The following is a 15,005-nucleotide window of genomic DNA, read 5'->3' as shown; positions in this document are numbered from 1 at the left end:
TGGAAACCAAGATGCCTTCCTCTCTTCGGTTCCCACCCAAGTATCTCTTGAAACATATGCCTCAGAATTTGCTACATCCTCCTGTTTGTCATTCTTTCGTAGGCCTTAAGTAATCAACAGAAAGCAGTGCTAATGAGCGAGAGGGTCCTGGGCATTGAGCATCCCAACACAATCCAAGAATACGTGAGTATAAAGAGAAAACAGTGAATGTCATGTTTGCACCTGGTGTCTGTGCGATTTCAGTTTATGCCCACATTTGCAAGACAGCTGCAGCCTCCTTATCTTTGTAAAACAGTCTCTTAGTAAACCTGTTCTTCCCATGTTGCACGGTTTCTTGGGGGCGTTTCTTTTCTTTAGGCCTCTTATTACTAGAAACAAGATGCGTGGAAAAATGGGTCTCTGTTTGCTCAGAGACATCATTGAATCATAAGAGTTAAAAGTGAAAAGCAGGCCCGTAAACTAATACTTTATAGCCATCACGGGAGGAGAGAGATTGAAATGGATTCTCCCAACTGACCTCACGCTGTCAGTGGGGCCTTGTCGTTCTGTAGAAGGTGGTATTCAAAGTTTCTCTCCAAAAATCTGATCCTGCAGTTGCTCACATTGAAATGTTGCTGAGTCTTATGATGATGTAAATTAATAGCTCAACCATAAGATAATACAAAAGTCTTGTTTTTTCTGATTTGTATTTGTCTTGCTGTGTGAGACACTTTTTTGCTCTGGTTTGCCAGATATATTTGTGTGTGTGTTTTGTGGTTTTGTGGGGGTTTTTTGCAGCTCCCCCTCCCCCCCGATCCAAATTTTGTAAAATTCTGTGTAACGGCTGGGATATTATACATGCAGGTCAACTTCGAAGTATCTTCTGAAGCTACTAGGAGATACTGACACATATATATTAACACAACCATGTCTCACCACTATATCTCACACGGCATATCAGGCTTCTTTAAGTTGACAAGTAGATTAGTAACTTTCTAATGGTTATAACCTGAATTATTTTTATTCTTAAAGGCAGTGCTTTTCTCAGTGCCCCCTAAACAAAAGGGGGGGCCGGTGGGAGGGAGACGAGTTTCTCTACTGAGGATGTGATGCCCCATTTTTAACCTTTGAATGTTTCTTATACTGTAGATGCACCTCGCTTTGTATTGCTTTGCCAACAGCCAACTCTCCACAGCATTAAACTTACTGTACCGCGCACGCTACCTCATGCTGTTGGTATTTGGAGAAGACCACCCAGAAATGGCACTCTTAGATGTAAGTGATCCTTCTGAGTAAACTCCTTGTCTAGGTTCCGTGAAGCTTGTTCACTTATTTTAATCCTATCAATAGGCAATGTTTCTCCATCACTTCCAACGGTTGTTATTGCTCCTACTTTCCCATTATGGGGGAAGGAACAAGCTTGCAGATGCATAGATAGTAGTTCTGTAAAGAGGAAGGGTGGTCTTGTGGCTAAGGCACTGGATTGGGACTCGGGAGATGTGGGGTCAGTTCCCAGTTCTGCCCTAGACTTCCTGTGTGACCTTGGGTAAGTCACTTAACTTGCCTGTACCTCAGTTCCGTGTACGTAAAATGAGGATACTTCCTTTCTCATCCCCTCTGTTTGCCTTGCTCAGAGCTCTTTGGAGCAAAGTTTGTCTCTAGTTATGTGTGCACAGTGCCTAGTGCAATGGGCCCCTGATTTCTGTGGGGTCCTCTACAAAGAGTTAATAAAAATAACAGGCCCACAAACTTCTCTGTGTCTTCAGCTTGAAAGGCTTGGTTGGGAGTCACCTTTTGGAACTTCCTCTTGTTCTCTGACTTGTGAACTCCCTCTTGATCTCTGACCTGTATGTGGTGATTGCCCTTAGAACAACATTGGTTTGGTGCTTCACGGAGTTATGGAATACGACCTGTCCCTCAGATTCCTGGAGAATGCTCTGGCGATCAACTCCAAGTATCACGGCTCCAAGTCTCTGAAGGTTGCACTGAGGTATGGTGCCTCAGTTTGGGGAAATGGGTTGAAGTTTGTGTTTGGGGGTATGACGCTGTATAAGAAAGTCGGACTTGTGAATCTACCCCTCGTCGCATCTGGGCCCCGCTCTGGCTTATGGGTGCTGTCCCTGGTCAGCTGTGTGCAAGCCTCCATTCTTTCATGTTCTTTTCCCCAACCATTTATATGAGCTTGACCATCCAGTTCAGTTGGAAGGCAGCAATGCTTGATTCGGCTGAGTCTGGCATAGCTGCTTCGAAAGGTTGAGAATCGTGGGTCTAGAATTATTTACATGTAGGACCTACCACAATACAATGTGCTAGGCGTTGTCCACAAACACAGTAAGATGATCCCTGCTTCCTATGTAAGAATAGAAAGAGTACGTGAAGGCTGGGAGGAGAGGGATAAATATCAGTACATTTGGGGACTGAGATGATGGAAAGCATCTGGTTGTTGGTTCTTGCTGAAATAGCTTGGAGACACAGGGATCATTTGCATTTTTCTTTCACCATTAAGGGCTTGATCCTATGACGTGGCTCTTTGTGACTCCCCTGGGAGTTGAGAGCACTCGGCACCTCTTAGGATCAGATCTTAAAATCCTTGTGTAAATACCCATTGCTACAGACCTCTCCCTTGCAAAACTGGCCGGTGTGCATTGTCCCACTCGGAATTGCCACCCCCACGCTGCAGCCATCTGCGCTTCGTCAGAGTGAAGAGAAATCTTCTGAAGCACCCACACGAGTCTGATTTTGTTTTCCAACTGATGGATACAAATTCTGCAGAGAACATTTTCCTGCATGCCTCCGTGGGGCTAGGATGTGCTTTGAGATCGAGAACATCCCTTAGAATAACGAAGCCAAACATAGAAAGCTCTTTCCATTCCAAGAACGTTCGAGCTGCTGAGATCAAGCCAAGGTGATTCTCCCAACTGGAGAACAACCAGGTGACTTGGATCGGTGGCTGTCGCTGTTGCTGCCAGTGGTGTCTTTATTGTAAGATTCTGACTCAGGACTGGCTAATCAAGAGATTCACGTGTTCGCTTTCCAAGAAAACAAAATGCCCTTTTAGAACGGGGAGGCCCCGGGTTGCTTCCTCTTACTGTAATTACCTGCCTGGGAGAGAAGCCTGGCCAATTAGATATTCTCATGGCCTTCAGCATTACCTGGAAGTGCTGAGCATATAACGTACAGCTGGCATTTTTAAATGTCGTGGACAGAAAATAAACTTCCTGTTCCCAAGCAGTAGAAAGTGACCAAAAAATTAACATCTCAAGTCCAGTCTGAGGTGGCTTTTCTTCTCTGGCTGGAGTGATGAGGAGGTTGTCTATTTTTGCTAGGTTTTAGGTGTCCTTTCCTAATATAGGATGTCGTAAATCTGAAGAGTTAACCAGAGAGAAGGTAACTACTAACACACTGTACTGAGAGTCAAATATCTGGCCGCTGCCTCCTTTGACCCTGGTCATTCCTTGAGCTGAGATGGTGAGGTGGCAGCAGGTTTTAAACAAACAAAAAAGGAAGTACTTGTTCACACAACGCACATTCAACCTGTGGAACTCCTTGCCAGGGGATGATGTGAAGGTGAAAACTTTAAAAAAAAAAAAAAAATGGTCATGGTGGATAGCCATTAATGGATCTATTAGCCAAGATGGTCAGAGATGCAACCCCATGCTCTAGGTGTACTTAAGCCTTACTGTCAGATGCTGGGATTGGATGACAGGATGCATCACTTGATGTTTGCCTTGTTCTGTTAATTCCTTTTGTAGCATCTGGCATTGGTCACAGTGTTGGGCTAGATGGACCATTGATCTGACCAGTATGGCCGTTCTTACGTTCTTAGCACTGAGCATTGCATGCACCTCTTGGCAGCACAGAAGAACTCTTTCTCCCTTGATTGACCATGCGTTCATTAAATCTAGCTCCGCATTTCTTCTTTTCCATTGCAGTCATCACTTGGTAGCCCGAGTGTACGAGAGTAAAGCAGAATTCCGATCAGCTCTACAGCATGAAAAGGAAGGCTACACAATCTACAAAAATCAGGTCAGTGGCATATGCTTGCTTCGCTTGCCCCATTTGGCTTTCCAGTGCAAAGCCCCTAGTTCTGTGCTGAAACCATCCTGCATCTTACAATGTGGGGAAAGCTTGTTCGTATACGAACAGCTGGTGGAGAACTCCTCCTAGACTGTTAGGAGGTGATTGTCTTGCCACGTGCCTTTAGAAAGCTAGTCTTTCCTAGTATTGCCACAAGGTCTCCCGTTTGACTTGTAACCTTGGTGTCGCAGTCTCTGGACAGATTTTCAGTCTGTGTGAAACACCTGCAGGCTTCATCGCTGCTGCAGAATGCTAAGATCTGAGAAAGCAGTGACAAGATTCAGAGTGCACGTCTCACTCTCGATAACACCCTTTCAAATCTAAGACGCAAACCAGTCCTGGGGGCGGGTGGATCCTCTCTTGCTTGCAGAACTCACTGAGATGCAACAAACCTGCCAATGTGTTCAGGCAAACCTGTTTGACAAAGAAGCCAGGCAATCAATTGAGCTCACTCTCATTGATACAATGCTCAGCCTGGTGGAGGACACATCTCTAAACCTAGAGAGAACATGCATCTACTTGAGGCGAGCACACCGTTTTGATAAGCAGCTGCCTGCAGGCAGTGTCGCATGTTATACCAGGTCATCCGCACTCACTCTACAGTGAGACAAAATCCAGTCCCAGGGGGTTGCAGTAGGTGAAATCTTACACTGTCTCAAGTAACCATGTAGATGCTGTGATTCGGGCAGAGTTCGGGGTTTGTTCTGATACAGGTTTTTTTTTTTGTTTGTTTGTTTTTATTTCTGGCCAGCTTGGGGAACACCACGAAAAGACCAAAGAAAGCTCTGAGTACTTGAAATACCTGACTCAGCAAGCAGTGGCTCTTCAACGCACAATGAATGAGATCTACAAGAATGGATCCAATGCTAACATTATGCCACTTAAGGTAACTTGCCTGCGTTAGGGCAGTCTGGGTATTTGCCACAAAGACGTGTATTTGCTGCAATAATAGTTGCAATGGGTAAACTTTGTTTCTCCTGGTTTGGGAGATAGTACCCACTCTACTGGTATTCCCCATTTTACTTGCACAGGGTTTCTTTGGCAGGTAGGATCTTCCAAAACAGAAGTGACCAAGTGCAACCTTGGATTTCGAAATCCCACCTGCTTAGCAATGTTCTTCTGGATTCCTTACCCATAACCGCATAGTTAAGACTTTCTTTTGCCCCCAGGAGAAACTGAGCTGTCTTGGTCTATAGGTTTGCAGAAATGGGCTAGACAGAGAGCACCTGATACTGCAGGGTGCCTTTTCAAATTGGACTCTTCGAAACCTTCATTTGTAACACTAGTTCATGCACCAATGTGACACGTGCTCTTGGCTTTGAATTTTTCAGGAGGTTTCATGGTCAGATAACTGCAAGAAAGGCCTAGGAACTTGCTGGGTTCTGATCCCCTGCCCCCCACCTAAACTTAGGAGGTTGGGTGATTGCTCTGCACCATGGTCAGTCCCAGCTGGAAAAATCAGTACAAAAGAATCGGGCACTCGCTGAGTATGAGTTTGGGAGCCTGGAACGCCTTAGTTCTGACTCCGCTACTGGTTAACGGTGACTGTCTCCGAGTCCGTTACCTTCTGTGTCTCCGTTTCCTCTGTAAAATGGTCCCTGTTCTTTGCAAAGCATGAAATATATGGAAAGCAAGCACCATGTGAATAAATGTTCAGCTGAACTGTGTTGGCAGAGCTAGCCTGACAGGAGGCTGGACGGCGCATCCTGTCCTAGCAGGGCCATGCCCCACTGCCAGCACTGCAGGAATTAGCGTGTGAAGCCTGGTTCCAAAACCAGCTGCTCTTATCTGCCCATGCACCTTGCGGGAGCGAAGTTCTCATTGCTGTGCTTGGGGAAAAGCCCAAACACCCACACACGGCGAGTGCCCTTGGGACTCGCTGTGCAGGAGCTGCTGTACTGCTGGGTTCCTGGCTGCTCACACCACTGGTGCAGAACCAGAGGCACTGGACCACTGCAAATGAGAGGAACGCGTTTGTGTCGACAGCCACAGCTCTGCACCTTCCAGCTCGCTTCACCCCCCCCCTTCCCCTTTTCAGCTACAGAACTGGAGAGATTAAAACGAAACGTCTTGAGCAAGATTATGGATGCAACTCTAATTGGGTGACGCTCTCAGGCCAGGGACTAAGGCAAATGCTTAAATGTGCCAAGGCTAATCCTTCCCCCATCCCCACCTTCCTGTCCATTTCTGAGGGAATGGCTCAAATCCATGAGACCATAAAGTTTAATCTCTCCTTATTCCCTGAAATTAAAAAGCCCAAATCCATTCAAATTTGGCCCATTTAATTGGTTCCAAAATTGGGATAGCTATGCGGTCCTATTGCCCTGCTCTGTCTCCCATCTCTGCTGTCTACGTAGGCACTTCTGTGGCCTCCAGCATTGCACTATTAATCAGGTTTACTACAGTAGTGCCTGGGGATCAACTAAGATGGGCCCCATTGCACTCGATACTGTACAAATGTACAGAGGTGCACCTGATTTATCCTTCAGCCCCCCTAGGAAGTAAGGAAGTATTATCAAGTGTGAGTCAATGCTGAGGTGTCTCTGCTTTTTAGGATGGCTTACAAATGACTGACTGATTTTCTTTTTAACCCTAGTTCACCGCTCCCAGTATGGCGAGTGTGCTGGAGCAGCTCAATATTATCAATGGAATTCTCTTCATTCCGCTCAGGTAGAGTGTGACACCTGGTAGCGTGCTTTTTCTTTGGTCTCATCCCGGAGCCCCGCTGCATGGCTGTTTTGGGGGGAAATCCGTTTGCCCCTGTAAACCCTGTTCCCCAGGGATTATTTTAATCTGACACTTCCATTTGTATCAAGCTCTGATTCAGTGTGGACTCTTTGGTTGGTGGGAGGGAGACCCCGATAAGTGGCCAAGAATTGTGGGGAAGTTGGTGATTTTTCTGACGGCATTTAGCAAAAGGCACCAAGTCAATGCAAAGTGCTTCTCTTTGGTAAACAAATCCATTTCTGAGCCTGGTGTAGTGGCCTCAAGGTATTGCTGAATTCACAGAGGCCAAGCCTACAAACTCTTGAGTCTGCCTCTTGGGTATGGCACCAGCCAGAATTAGGTTGGGCCACGGGCCCAGAGGAGCAGTCAGCAGCTTCACTAAGGGGGTTGGCAAAGGTGTCAGGTGCAGTTTGAAATGTGTAAGCCGTGCTGTGTAGGCTGCTGATCTTGTGACCTCTGCCTGGTGCAGGGGGAACGCAGGCCTGGTCTCCTTTGGGACCATGTATGGTTGAGAGAAGACAGTCCAGCAAAAAGCCCATTGGAGCCAGATGATAATTCAGTAGGGAGAGGGCTGACGTTGGGAATGGAAACTGTTCTCACCTTCTGCACCCTGAACCCCTTATTTCTGGCCCTACCCTGGAACCCATGCCCAGAGCCCGTACGCCCTCCCATACGCCAACCTCCTGCCTCAGCCTAGAGGCCCTCCCATACTCCAAACCCCTCTGTTCCACCTGCAGCCCCCTCTTGAACACCTCATCCCTGGCCCCACTCCAGAGCCCACACCCCAACCCCCAATTTTGTGAGCATTCATGGTCCACCATACAATTTCCACATGCAGATGTGGCCCTCAGACACAAAACGTTTGCCCACCCCTCCTCTAGGGGCACAGTAGTGCTTGTCCTTGTTCCCTGGGTCATACCTGGGACAAATGAAGGAACGGGCCCATCCTGGCCTTACTGAATAACTTGAGTTTTACAGTGCCAAGACTGGTGAGGTAGCAGCCGGTAAGTGCGGGTTATCCCGCTGCTGTTAAACAGGCCAGCTGCATTTGGCAGGTGGTGTACAGGGCCCTACTTCACCAGAGGGCTGGCATTGTAACGAGACGCTGGAGGAGGCTGGAAATCCCCCACAATGCTCACCCTCCTCGTCTCACGTTCCTGAAGTAGCTGTAATACGGGCCCCCTCCCTTTCTGCTTTCCTCCCTAGCCAAAAGGACTTGGAGAACCTTAAAGCGGAGGTGCAGCGACGCCAGCAGCTCCAGGAGGCCGTGAAGAGCAGCGACCAGGTGGAAGCAGAAGACACAGGCTCCGAGGAGAGGGAGGCTGAGCCGAGCATGGCTTCTGCTGAGGTCCCCCCCGCACAGAGCTCTGCTTAGTGTACCTCGCCTTTAAAAAAAAAAAAAAATTAAACCCTCCCCCTTTTTCTGAATCTGAACCAGGGTCTCGGACTCCCCTGGGGCAGCTTCTCCTTTTTTTTTTTTTTTTTGACAATGTTATTGCACTGGTACAATTAATACACAATGCAAAGAACTAAGTTGAGAACTAGAATCTGACTGTGCTCGGGTCCGCCACGCGAAGGGGGAAAGGTGACCAGGATGCAGCAGCATATGAAAGAACAACTTAGATGAGTTCAGCTGGTGGCTGTCACGGCTGAGGGAGGACGGGGTGTGTGTGCGTGTGTGTGTCATCAGTCCATTTTGACTTTGTACATATATCTGAATTCCAAATGAATGGACTGGAGGAAGGACATTTCTCAGGTCATTTTACATTGACTAAGAGACACTGTTTTGAAAGAACACCCATCCCAGTGCGCAGTTCTAGCTCGAAACCTGGATTCCAAGCCAAATGATACTGGTTTTTTTGTTTAGTTGCTGCCCGAAGGGGGGGAAAGCAGCTATATTGGTTTGTCTAACTGATTGCAACCTGTGAAGAGTGAGGGGAAGTGTACTGCTTTTTGCTACATTAGGATATAGCCATTTGGGTCCTCTAGCCTTTCTTTTGTTGTTCAGTTCTAAGTGTCCATGGGATTTTCATACAGTTTACATTCTGATTTCATGATCCGTAGGTCATGGTGCAGCCCCTGTGCTCTCTGCTTGAGCCTGAGTAACTTAGGAAATTGCATCCAAAGAGTAAGGGTTTAAAATAAAATTTAAAAAAAAAGTACCTATTAATCCATTTACAATGGAAAATCCCAGTGGCTACCCTAGATCAGTGTTGGCAAGTGGACTGTACAAATGAAATTCACGTAAGGGGAAAACCTGGCCTCTGTTGCAGTAGCTTGCTGGAGGGGAGTCTGCCCTTCTTACAGCAGCTGCTTTAATACAAAGTTGAATGAGCATCAGAAGTTAATCATCTTTTAATTGTAAGGTAATCAGCAAACTTCTACAGGTTTGAATCATGTGTGTCTTTACACAACCTAAAATTACTAGGCATTTTTCCCTCTGGCTGAAAGAATACTAAAAATCCCATAGCACTTAATGCTAGGGATAATGTCTTGTTTTGGGGGTTTTGTTGGTTTGTTTGTTTTTTTTTTTTGCAGGCTGGGTTGAGATCGCTCCCAGCAGAATTTCCATTGCAGGCAATGGATGTTACTGACATGGCAGATGCCAATGAATGAATGAACAATATTGACTTTTTTTCTTCTCGCTTCTGCCTGCCCCCCTTAAATACAGCATGCTTCCTGGTGGTGCAGTCACAAGGCAAATAGGTGAGATCCACTGCAGGTCATGGGATGCCGACAGAGTTGAATGTCCTTTTCCAAGTAAATGAAGACATACAGTGAGATATGATTGCTAGTCCAAAACCATATCATGCTGCCCAAGGAGTCCAGTCTCTTTGTCAGCACCAGTACTATGCTAATTTACATTGCTTTTTGATGACCTTCTGGGAAAACAAGTGCTATCATTGTGCTCTTTATCCTTTGGTTTCCTGTACTGCATTACTGGGTATTTGTAACTTTTTGAGGGGAGGGGAGGGTGGAGGGGGTGAATGTACAAAGCAGAAGGCATCCCTGATCCAAAATAACTTGCTCCCCTGTGGAAAACATTCAATAAATGACAAGGCATCTTTCACAGAAGGGTTTTCGGTAATGTCTTCCAGTTCTAGTCCATTAATTAAAACTTTTAAATAAAATGTGCTAAGTAGTTTACTAAGAAGCTTAATTTTGTTGTGTTGAATCAAAGCAGAGTTCAGGGATTTGTTTAACAGATTATGCTGCCAATTCTTCTACTTCACACTAGTGCAAAGAAGGGGAAATAGCCATGGTGTAAACCAGGTCCAAAGAGGACTGAGCCCAGAGTCATAGGTGGGTTAAGATACACTCAAGCTCTTGTGAAAACCCCAGCAGTAATTAGCACATCGGCAATAATCATCCAGGTGCCACCGAACTTCAATTGGATGCAAATGTCTTACTCAGTTGAGCTAATACTTCCCTTTTAAGTGCTTAAAATCTTTTTTTTTTTTTCCCCCAGTGGCTCTGTATTTCTAATGAAGCTCAAAACAAAGCAGCCATCTGCTTTGTGGATTTTTGCACCATTGTCCTGTTCAGATTACTCCGAGCCTAGGTAAATTTGTTTTGCAACACAGGCAACTTGAATCTCTCTCCTTTGAAAAAGGTAATACCAAGAGCTGTGGCCGTTAACACAAATCAAGCATGGGTGCTCAGCCTTCTCGAAGGTCCGCTGCTCTCACCCTGTCTAAAACCACATGCAAATTGTATAGAAGGTAACTGACCTGCCCCCACTCTTGCTCTGATGAAATGACAAACATTCTGCCTCTAAAATGTGGCAACTGCTATAACGTGAGTAACTTCATTTCTTTAAAATACTTAATCTAGATTTGTAGGATCCTCATAAGTTTTGACTGCACATCTAATGTTGAGGGTACTTAATACTTTTGTGTAACTATAGAACAACTCATGGGGCTGTCTCTCAAGGTCCCTGGAGGTAGGTAAACCACTGCTTTTCTCATCCCTCTGCAATTTTGTCCTTTTTTTGTAGTGCAGTCTAATTTCACAGTAAGTGAACTCCAGTAATGCAACTTATACTGCACCTGGATGTACATGTAGGACATGACCAGCAAGGAAGAGACCCAAACAGTTGGGATGAAGTGTCAGTTGTTTGGATTCTACCCCCCCACCCTCTTTGGAAAGCGATAAAGTAGCGCAGGAGCTAGACAGTGAGTTGAATGTTGGAGCTTGGCCAAGCACTAACTCCTCTGTGTTCCTTTTAACCAGATGTATAACACCCAAGACTCCAGTTCTTGGCACAGGGGGAAGTGGAGGTGGCCTAGATACTGAGGAAATAATGGAGTCTGTTCCTGTTTAGTGGAGTAGCCACAATTGTGTAACAGTCTATTTCCAAATTAGGCCTGGTCTAGACACTCACTTGTGTCCAGCTAGAATTTTTTTTCAACTGTGCCACTGTGTTTAGACAAGCCCTTAAACAGTCTCACTGCTTTGCTTGGGGGGAATGCAACACAAAGGGGCTGAAGGCGGTTCATCTTCATAGACTGTCCTCCTCCTGGTGTAGCCTGTCTGCTACAGCATCAGTAAAGGCCAGGAGTCAGAGCAGTAGCTTCTGTGCTCCTTAGCCACACCATGGTGACATAGCTCTTTCAGTACAGTACGCACCGCTTCAGGAGCAATACGCTGCTCTGTGTAGATGAATTCTTCCCAGGCAGAGTCATGACCCAGGCAGTGGGGAAAATGAGTTAGCCCCAGAAGCAGAGGAGGGTTAGTTTAAACTGATTTCCTACAGCACCCAGTAAGGGGTGAGGGTAGATGAGACTTTGATACAGAAGCTGAATCACCACCTGCATGTTTTGTTCTCTAGCCCCATTTCTGCATTTTAGTAAGTTTTTTTTTAAGTTAATAAAAATAGATGAAATAGCACCAAGTAACCAACTCCATCCCTGCCCCCTAGTGCAGTTCTATGGAGGTGTCTGTCTCATGACAGTAAAGAAAATGAATGCTCAAGCCCTGTTCCTAACCCCTGGGTGTAAGTTTTCCTTCCTGCTTGGTATAGTTATGCTCTACCCAGCTTCAGTAGTTTATAGAGAAAAGATGGGCTTAGAACTGATCAGTTTTTCAAAATCTTGTTCGGATTCTCCAAGTGGGTGTTGGCTTTTCCTCCCCCTCACTTCCAAAAAGTGACTCCTCCAGCTTTTTTCCCCCCTCTCAGTGGAAAGGCTTCACCTCATGAAAGCTTATGCTCAAATTTTAATCTCTAAGGTGCCACAAGTACTTTTTTTTTTTTTAAACCCTTCAGACTCTGATCCCTTTGAGTCAGTTCAGTTTTCAGGCCGAGTGAGCCTAAAAGCCAGCTTCCCACCTCTGGTCTCCCACACAGGAGTAGAAACAGGACCCTGCTTTTTCACACTTGGCAAGCAGGTGTGTGAGGAAGGTACCTGCTGAAGCAAGGCAGTAAATGAAATGCATTACAAATATTGCATCACTTGCTGGCTAAACTCTGCCTGGGTTTGTTTTTTAAACTTAATTCATCAGCCTAACAGCAGCATAGTCCAATATTTTCTTTTAAAATAAATGCACTGGCCAAAGAGTGGTACCCACTTCAGCCATTTGGCATTTCTTCAGGACAGTGCACAAAGTATTTCAATTAGGAGTTAGAAAAGAATGGGTGTAAACTTAACTGTCTGTTGCCACATCTGAGTCTAGCCTTGTTTCAAGAAACAATCAGGAGCAACCAGCTGATGATTAGGTGGTTTCTTAAGGCACAGACAAGAATGTAGGTTTGGAAAGTACAGTAAAGAGATACCTTATTCAACACCAAATCAATTCTAATGAGTCTAATTGCAGTGCTGCCTAGGGTTAAACAAAGTTGCTCATTTTGGGGGCTAATGGAGAGAGGAGGAAGAAATGCACCCAAAAAAAAAACCACAGAACTCCAAAGGGAACTGTAGCTATAACAGCAGAGAATCTCACTCCTTTTATACCTGCACTGTAGGAAAGAGAGCTGCAGACACTGATCCATAACAAACTACCAGGATCAACATTCTTCCCCCTCAACAGTTAAAGCAAAGAAATTTTTCAATTCCAAATTCCACACAAAGCAAGCCATGCATTGATCTTGGGAGTGAGGGGATACGTACAGAAGGAATCACCTTTGCAATCAGTGTCTGATGTGAGACTAACTGCTCAAGCCTGAATGGGCTAGAGCAAAATGAACAGCTCACTCTTGGGGAATTTAAAATGAAATCTGGGCCTCCATCACTAAGACATCAGAAGATGAATTTAATCTGTTTAAGTTATGGATGGCACCTTGCACTCAAGCAGAACCATGGATCTATCAAACAGTGTTGAGCTGCTGCTTTTTATGATTTTCCCCAGCACCTTGACTGAAATACAACCACCCTTGTTATGGTGCTTTAACCTGCAGTTTGTACAGCCAACCTCTCCATTGCCTCCCTCAAGGTAGTTGAGGTTTTAGGGGGCTTTGCTAAAGCATTTTCCTTCCCACAATCATCGAAGTGGAAGGGATCTCCAGCGGTTGTCTAGTCCAGTCCCCTATGCTCTTGGCAGGACTAATTATCTAGATCCAACCTGCTCTTAAAAATCTCCAGTGATGGAGATTCCACAGCCTTTGGGGGCAATTTATTCCAGTACTTAACCACCCTGACCATTAGGAAGTTTTTCCTAATGTCCAACCTAAACCACCCTTATTGCTTCTTGTCCTAGCCTCAGAGGTTAGGAAAAACAATTTTTCTTCCTCCTCATTGTAACAGTTTTAACATACTTAAACAGTTGTGTCCCCTCTCTTCTCTAGCCTAAACAAACCCATTTTCAATCTCCCCTCATGGGTCATGTTTTCTAGACCTTTTATCATTTTTGTTGCTCTTCTCTGGATGCTTTATTTGTCTACATCTTCCCTGAAATGTGGCACCCAGAACTGGACACAATACTCCAGTTGGGGCCTAATCAGCACAGAGTAGAGTGGAAGAATCACTTCTCATGTCTTGCTTAAAACACCCTTGCTAATACATCCCAGCATGTTTGGGGGTTTTTTTGGCACAATAGCATTACACTGTTGGCTCATTTAGCTTGTGATCCACTATAACCCCCAGTTCCCTTTCCACAGTACTCCTCCTTAGGCAGTCATTTCCCATTTTGCATGTGTGCAACTGATTGTTCCCTCCTAAGTGGAGTAGTTTGCATTTGATCTTAATGAATTTCATCCTGTTTACTTCACACCATTTCTCCAGACCATTTTGAATTTTAATCCAATCCTCCAAAGCACTTGCGGATGATACCAAGCTGGGAGGGGTTGCAATGTCTAGCAAGGAAAAGGTCCTTTTAACAAACATGATCTTGTCTCCACCACCATGTCATCTCAGCCCCTCCCATGCATGCTTCCCCCCTGACAAACCCTGCATGCTGGGAAATTACCCCCATTTTACAGATTGGGGACCAAAGCCCAGAGAACTCCACTGCTCAAACATTCTGCAATAGAACTGCTCGACTAACAGACAGTCAACACTGCAGGGAAGACCAGCCCAGGGGTCCAAACGCCCAGGCTAACACCCTAACCAGGACCATCCTTCCTCTCCATTTATGTCAACTGCTTTTAGTGGTGCAAGTTACTTAAAGAACGAGCAACCTATCCCTGAGAATGTTGCTCTAATCACAGTTCTATCAATTCTGATTAACCCATATCCAGAGTCACATCACCCATTTCAGGGCCATATCGCAGGCAGTGGTACATACACTGGTTATTAGTGGGACCATAAGAGATACAAGCTTCATCCACTCACTAATCAGGCTGGCAAGGGGACAACTGAATGTCACTTTTCATATAGGCAGTTGGAACCAGAGGGAGGAATATAACAAAGCTGGCAAAAGCAGCAGGAGGAAATTTGTGATTAGTATGAAAAAATAGACACTTATTTTTATCACTGCTTCCTTTCCCAAAGGAATTTCCAGGATTTGAGTTCATGTCAAATATTCTGCAATGATACATAATTAGCTGCAACTCTACCTTTTAGTAGAGCAGAAAGGCCATCATTTTAACCCCTTCGGTGTGGAGTGGAATCCAACCACCCTCCCATTCAGCTGAATGAATAGGCTACGTGGACTCCAACACTGAATCCCAAAGCAGAGAATTACTCCTCCACCCAGTACATATGAAAATGAATTCTGAAACCCTCCCAAACACTGGAATGTTCAAACATATGGATCGGTTACCTCCCAGCTTTAACAGAAAATTGTCC

General features: G+C 45.4%; 1 protein-coding gene across 4 annotated transcripts in view; it reads left to right on the top strand.

The window, feature by feature from the left end:
- The window catches only part of CLUH (clustered mitochondria homolog), a 56,544-nt gene extending 46,619 nt beyond the window's left edge, over nucleotides 1–9,925 (top strand). For all 4 annotated transcript variants that reach the window (XM_038375562.2, XM_038375563.2, XM_038375561.2 and 1 more), the window contains exons 20-26: nucleotides 103–183; nucleotides 1,129–1,254; nucleotides 1,848–1,969; nucleotides 3,912–4,005; nucleotides 4,808–4,942; nucleotides 6,653–6,726; nucleotides 7,990–9,925. In XM_038375562.2, coding sequence (XP_038231490.1) covers nucleotides 103–183; nucleotides 1,129–1,254; nucleotides 1,848–1,969; nucleotides 3,912–4,005; nucleotides 4,808–4,942; nucleotides 6,653–6,726; nucleotides 7,990–8,158 — 801 coding nt within the window. In that variant the 3' untranslated portion in view covers nucleotides 8,159–9,925. The remainder of the gene's footprint in view (nucleotides 1–102; nucleotides 184–1,128; nucleotides 1,255–1,847; nucleotides 1,970–3,911; nucleotides 4,006–4,807; nucleotides 4,943–6,652; nucleotides 6,727–7,989) is intronic.
- Nucleotides 9,926–15,005: the final 5,080 nt, after the last annotated feature.

Source organism: Dermochelys coriacea, chromosome 17, assembly GCF_009764565.3.
Source record: "Dermochelys coriacea isolate rDerCor1 chromosome 17, rDerCor1.pri.v4, whole genome shotgun sequence".
Lineage (NCBI taxonomy): Eukaryota > Metazoa > Chordata > Testudines > Dermochelyidae > Dermochelys > Dermochelys coriacea.
Note: the sequence above shows the minus strand (reverse complement) of the source record. Positions and strands in the feature narration are given on the sequence as shown.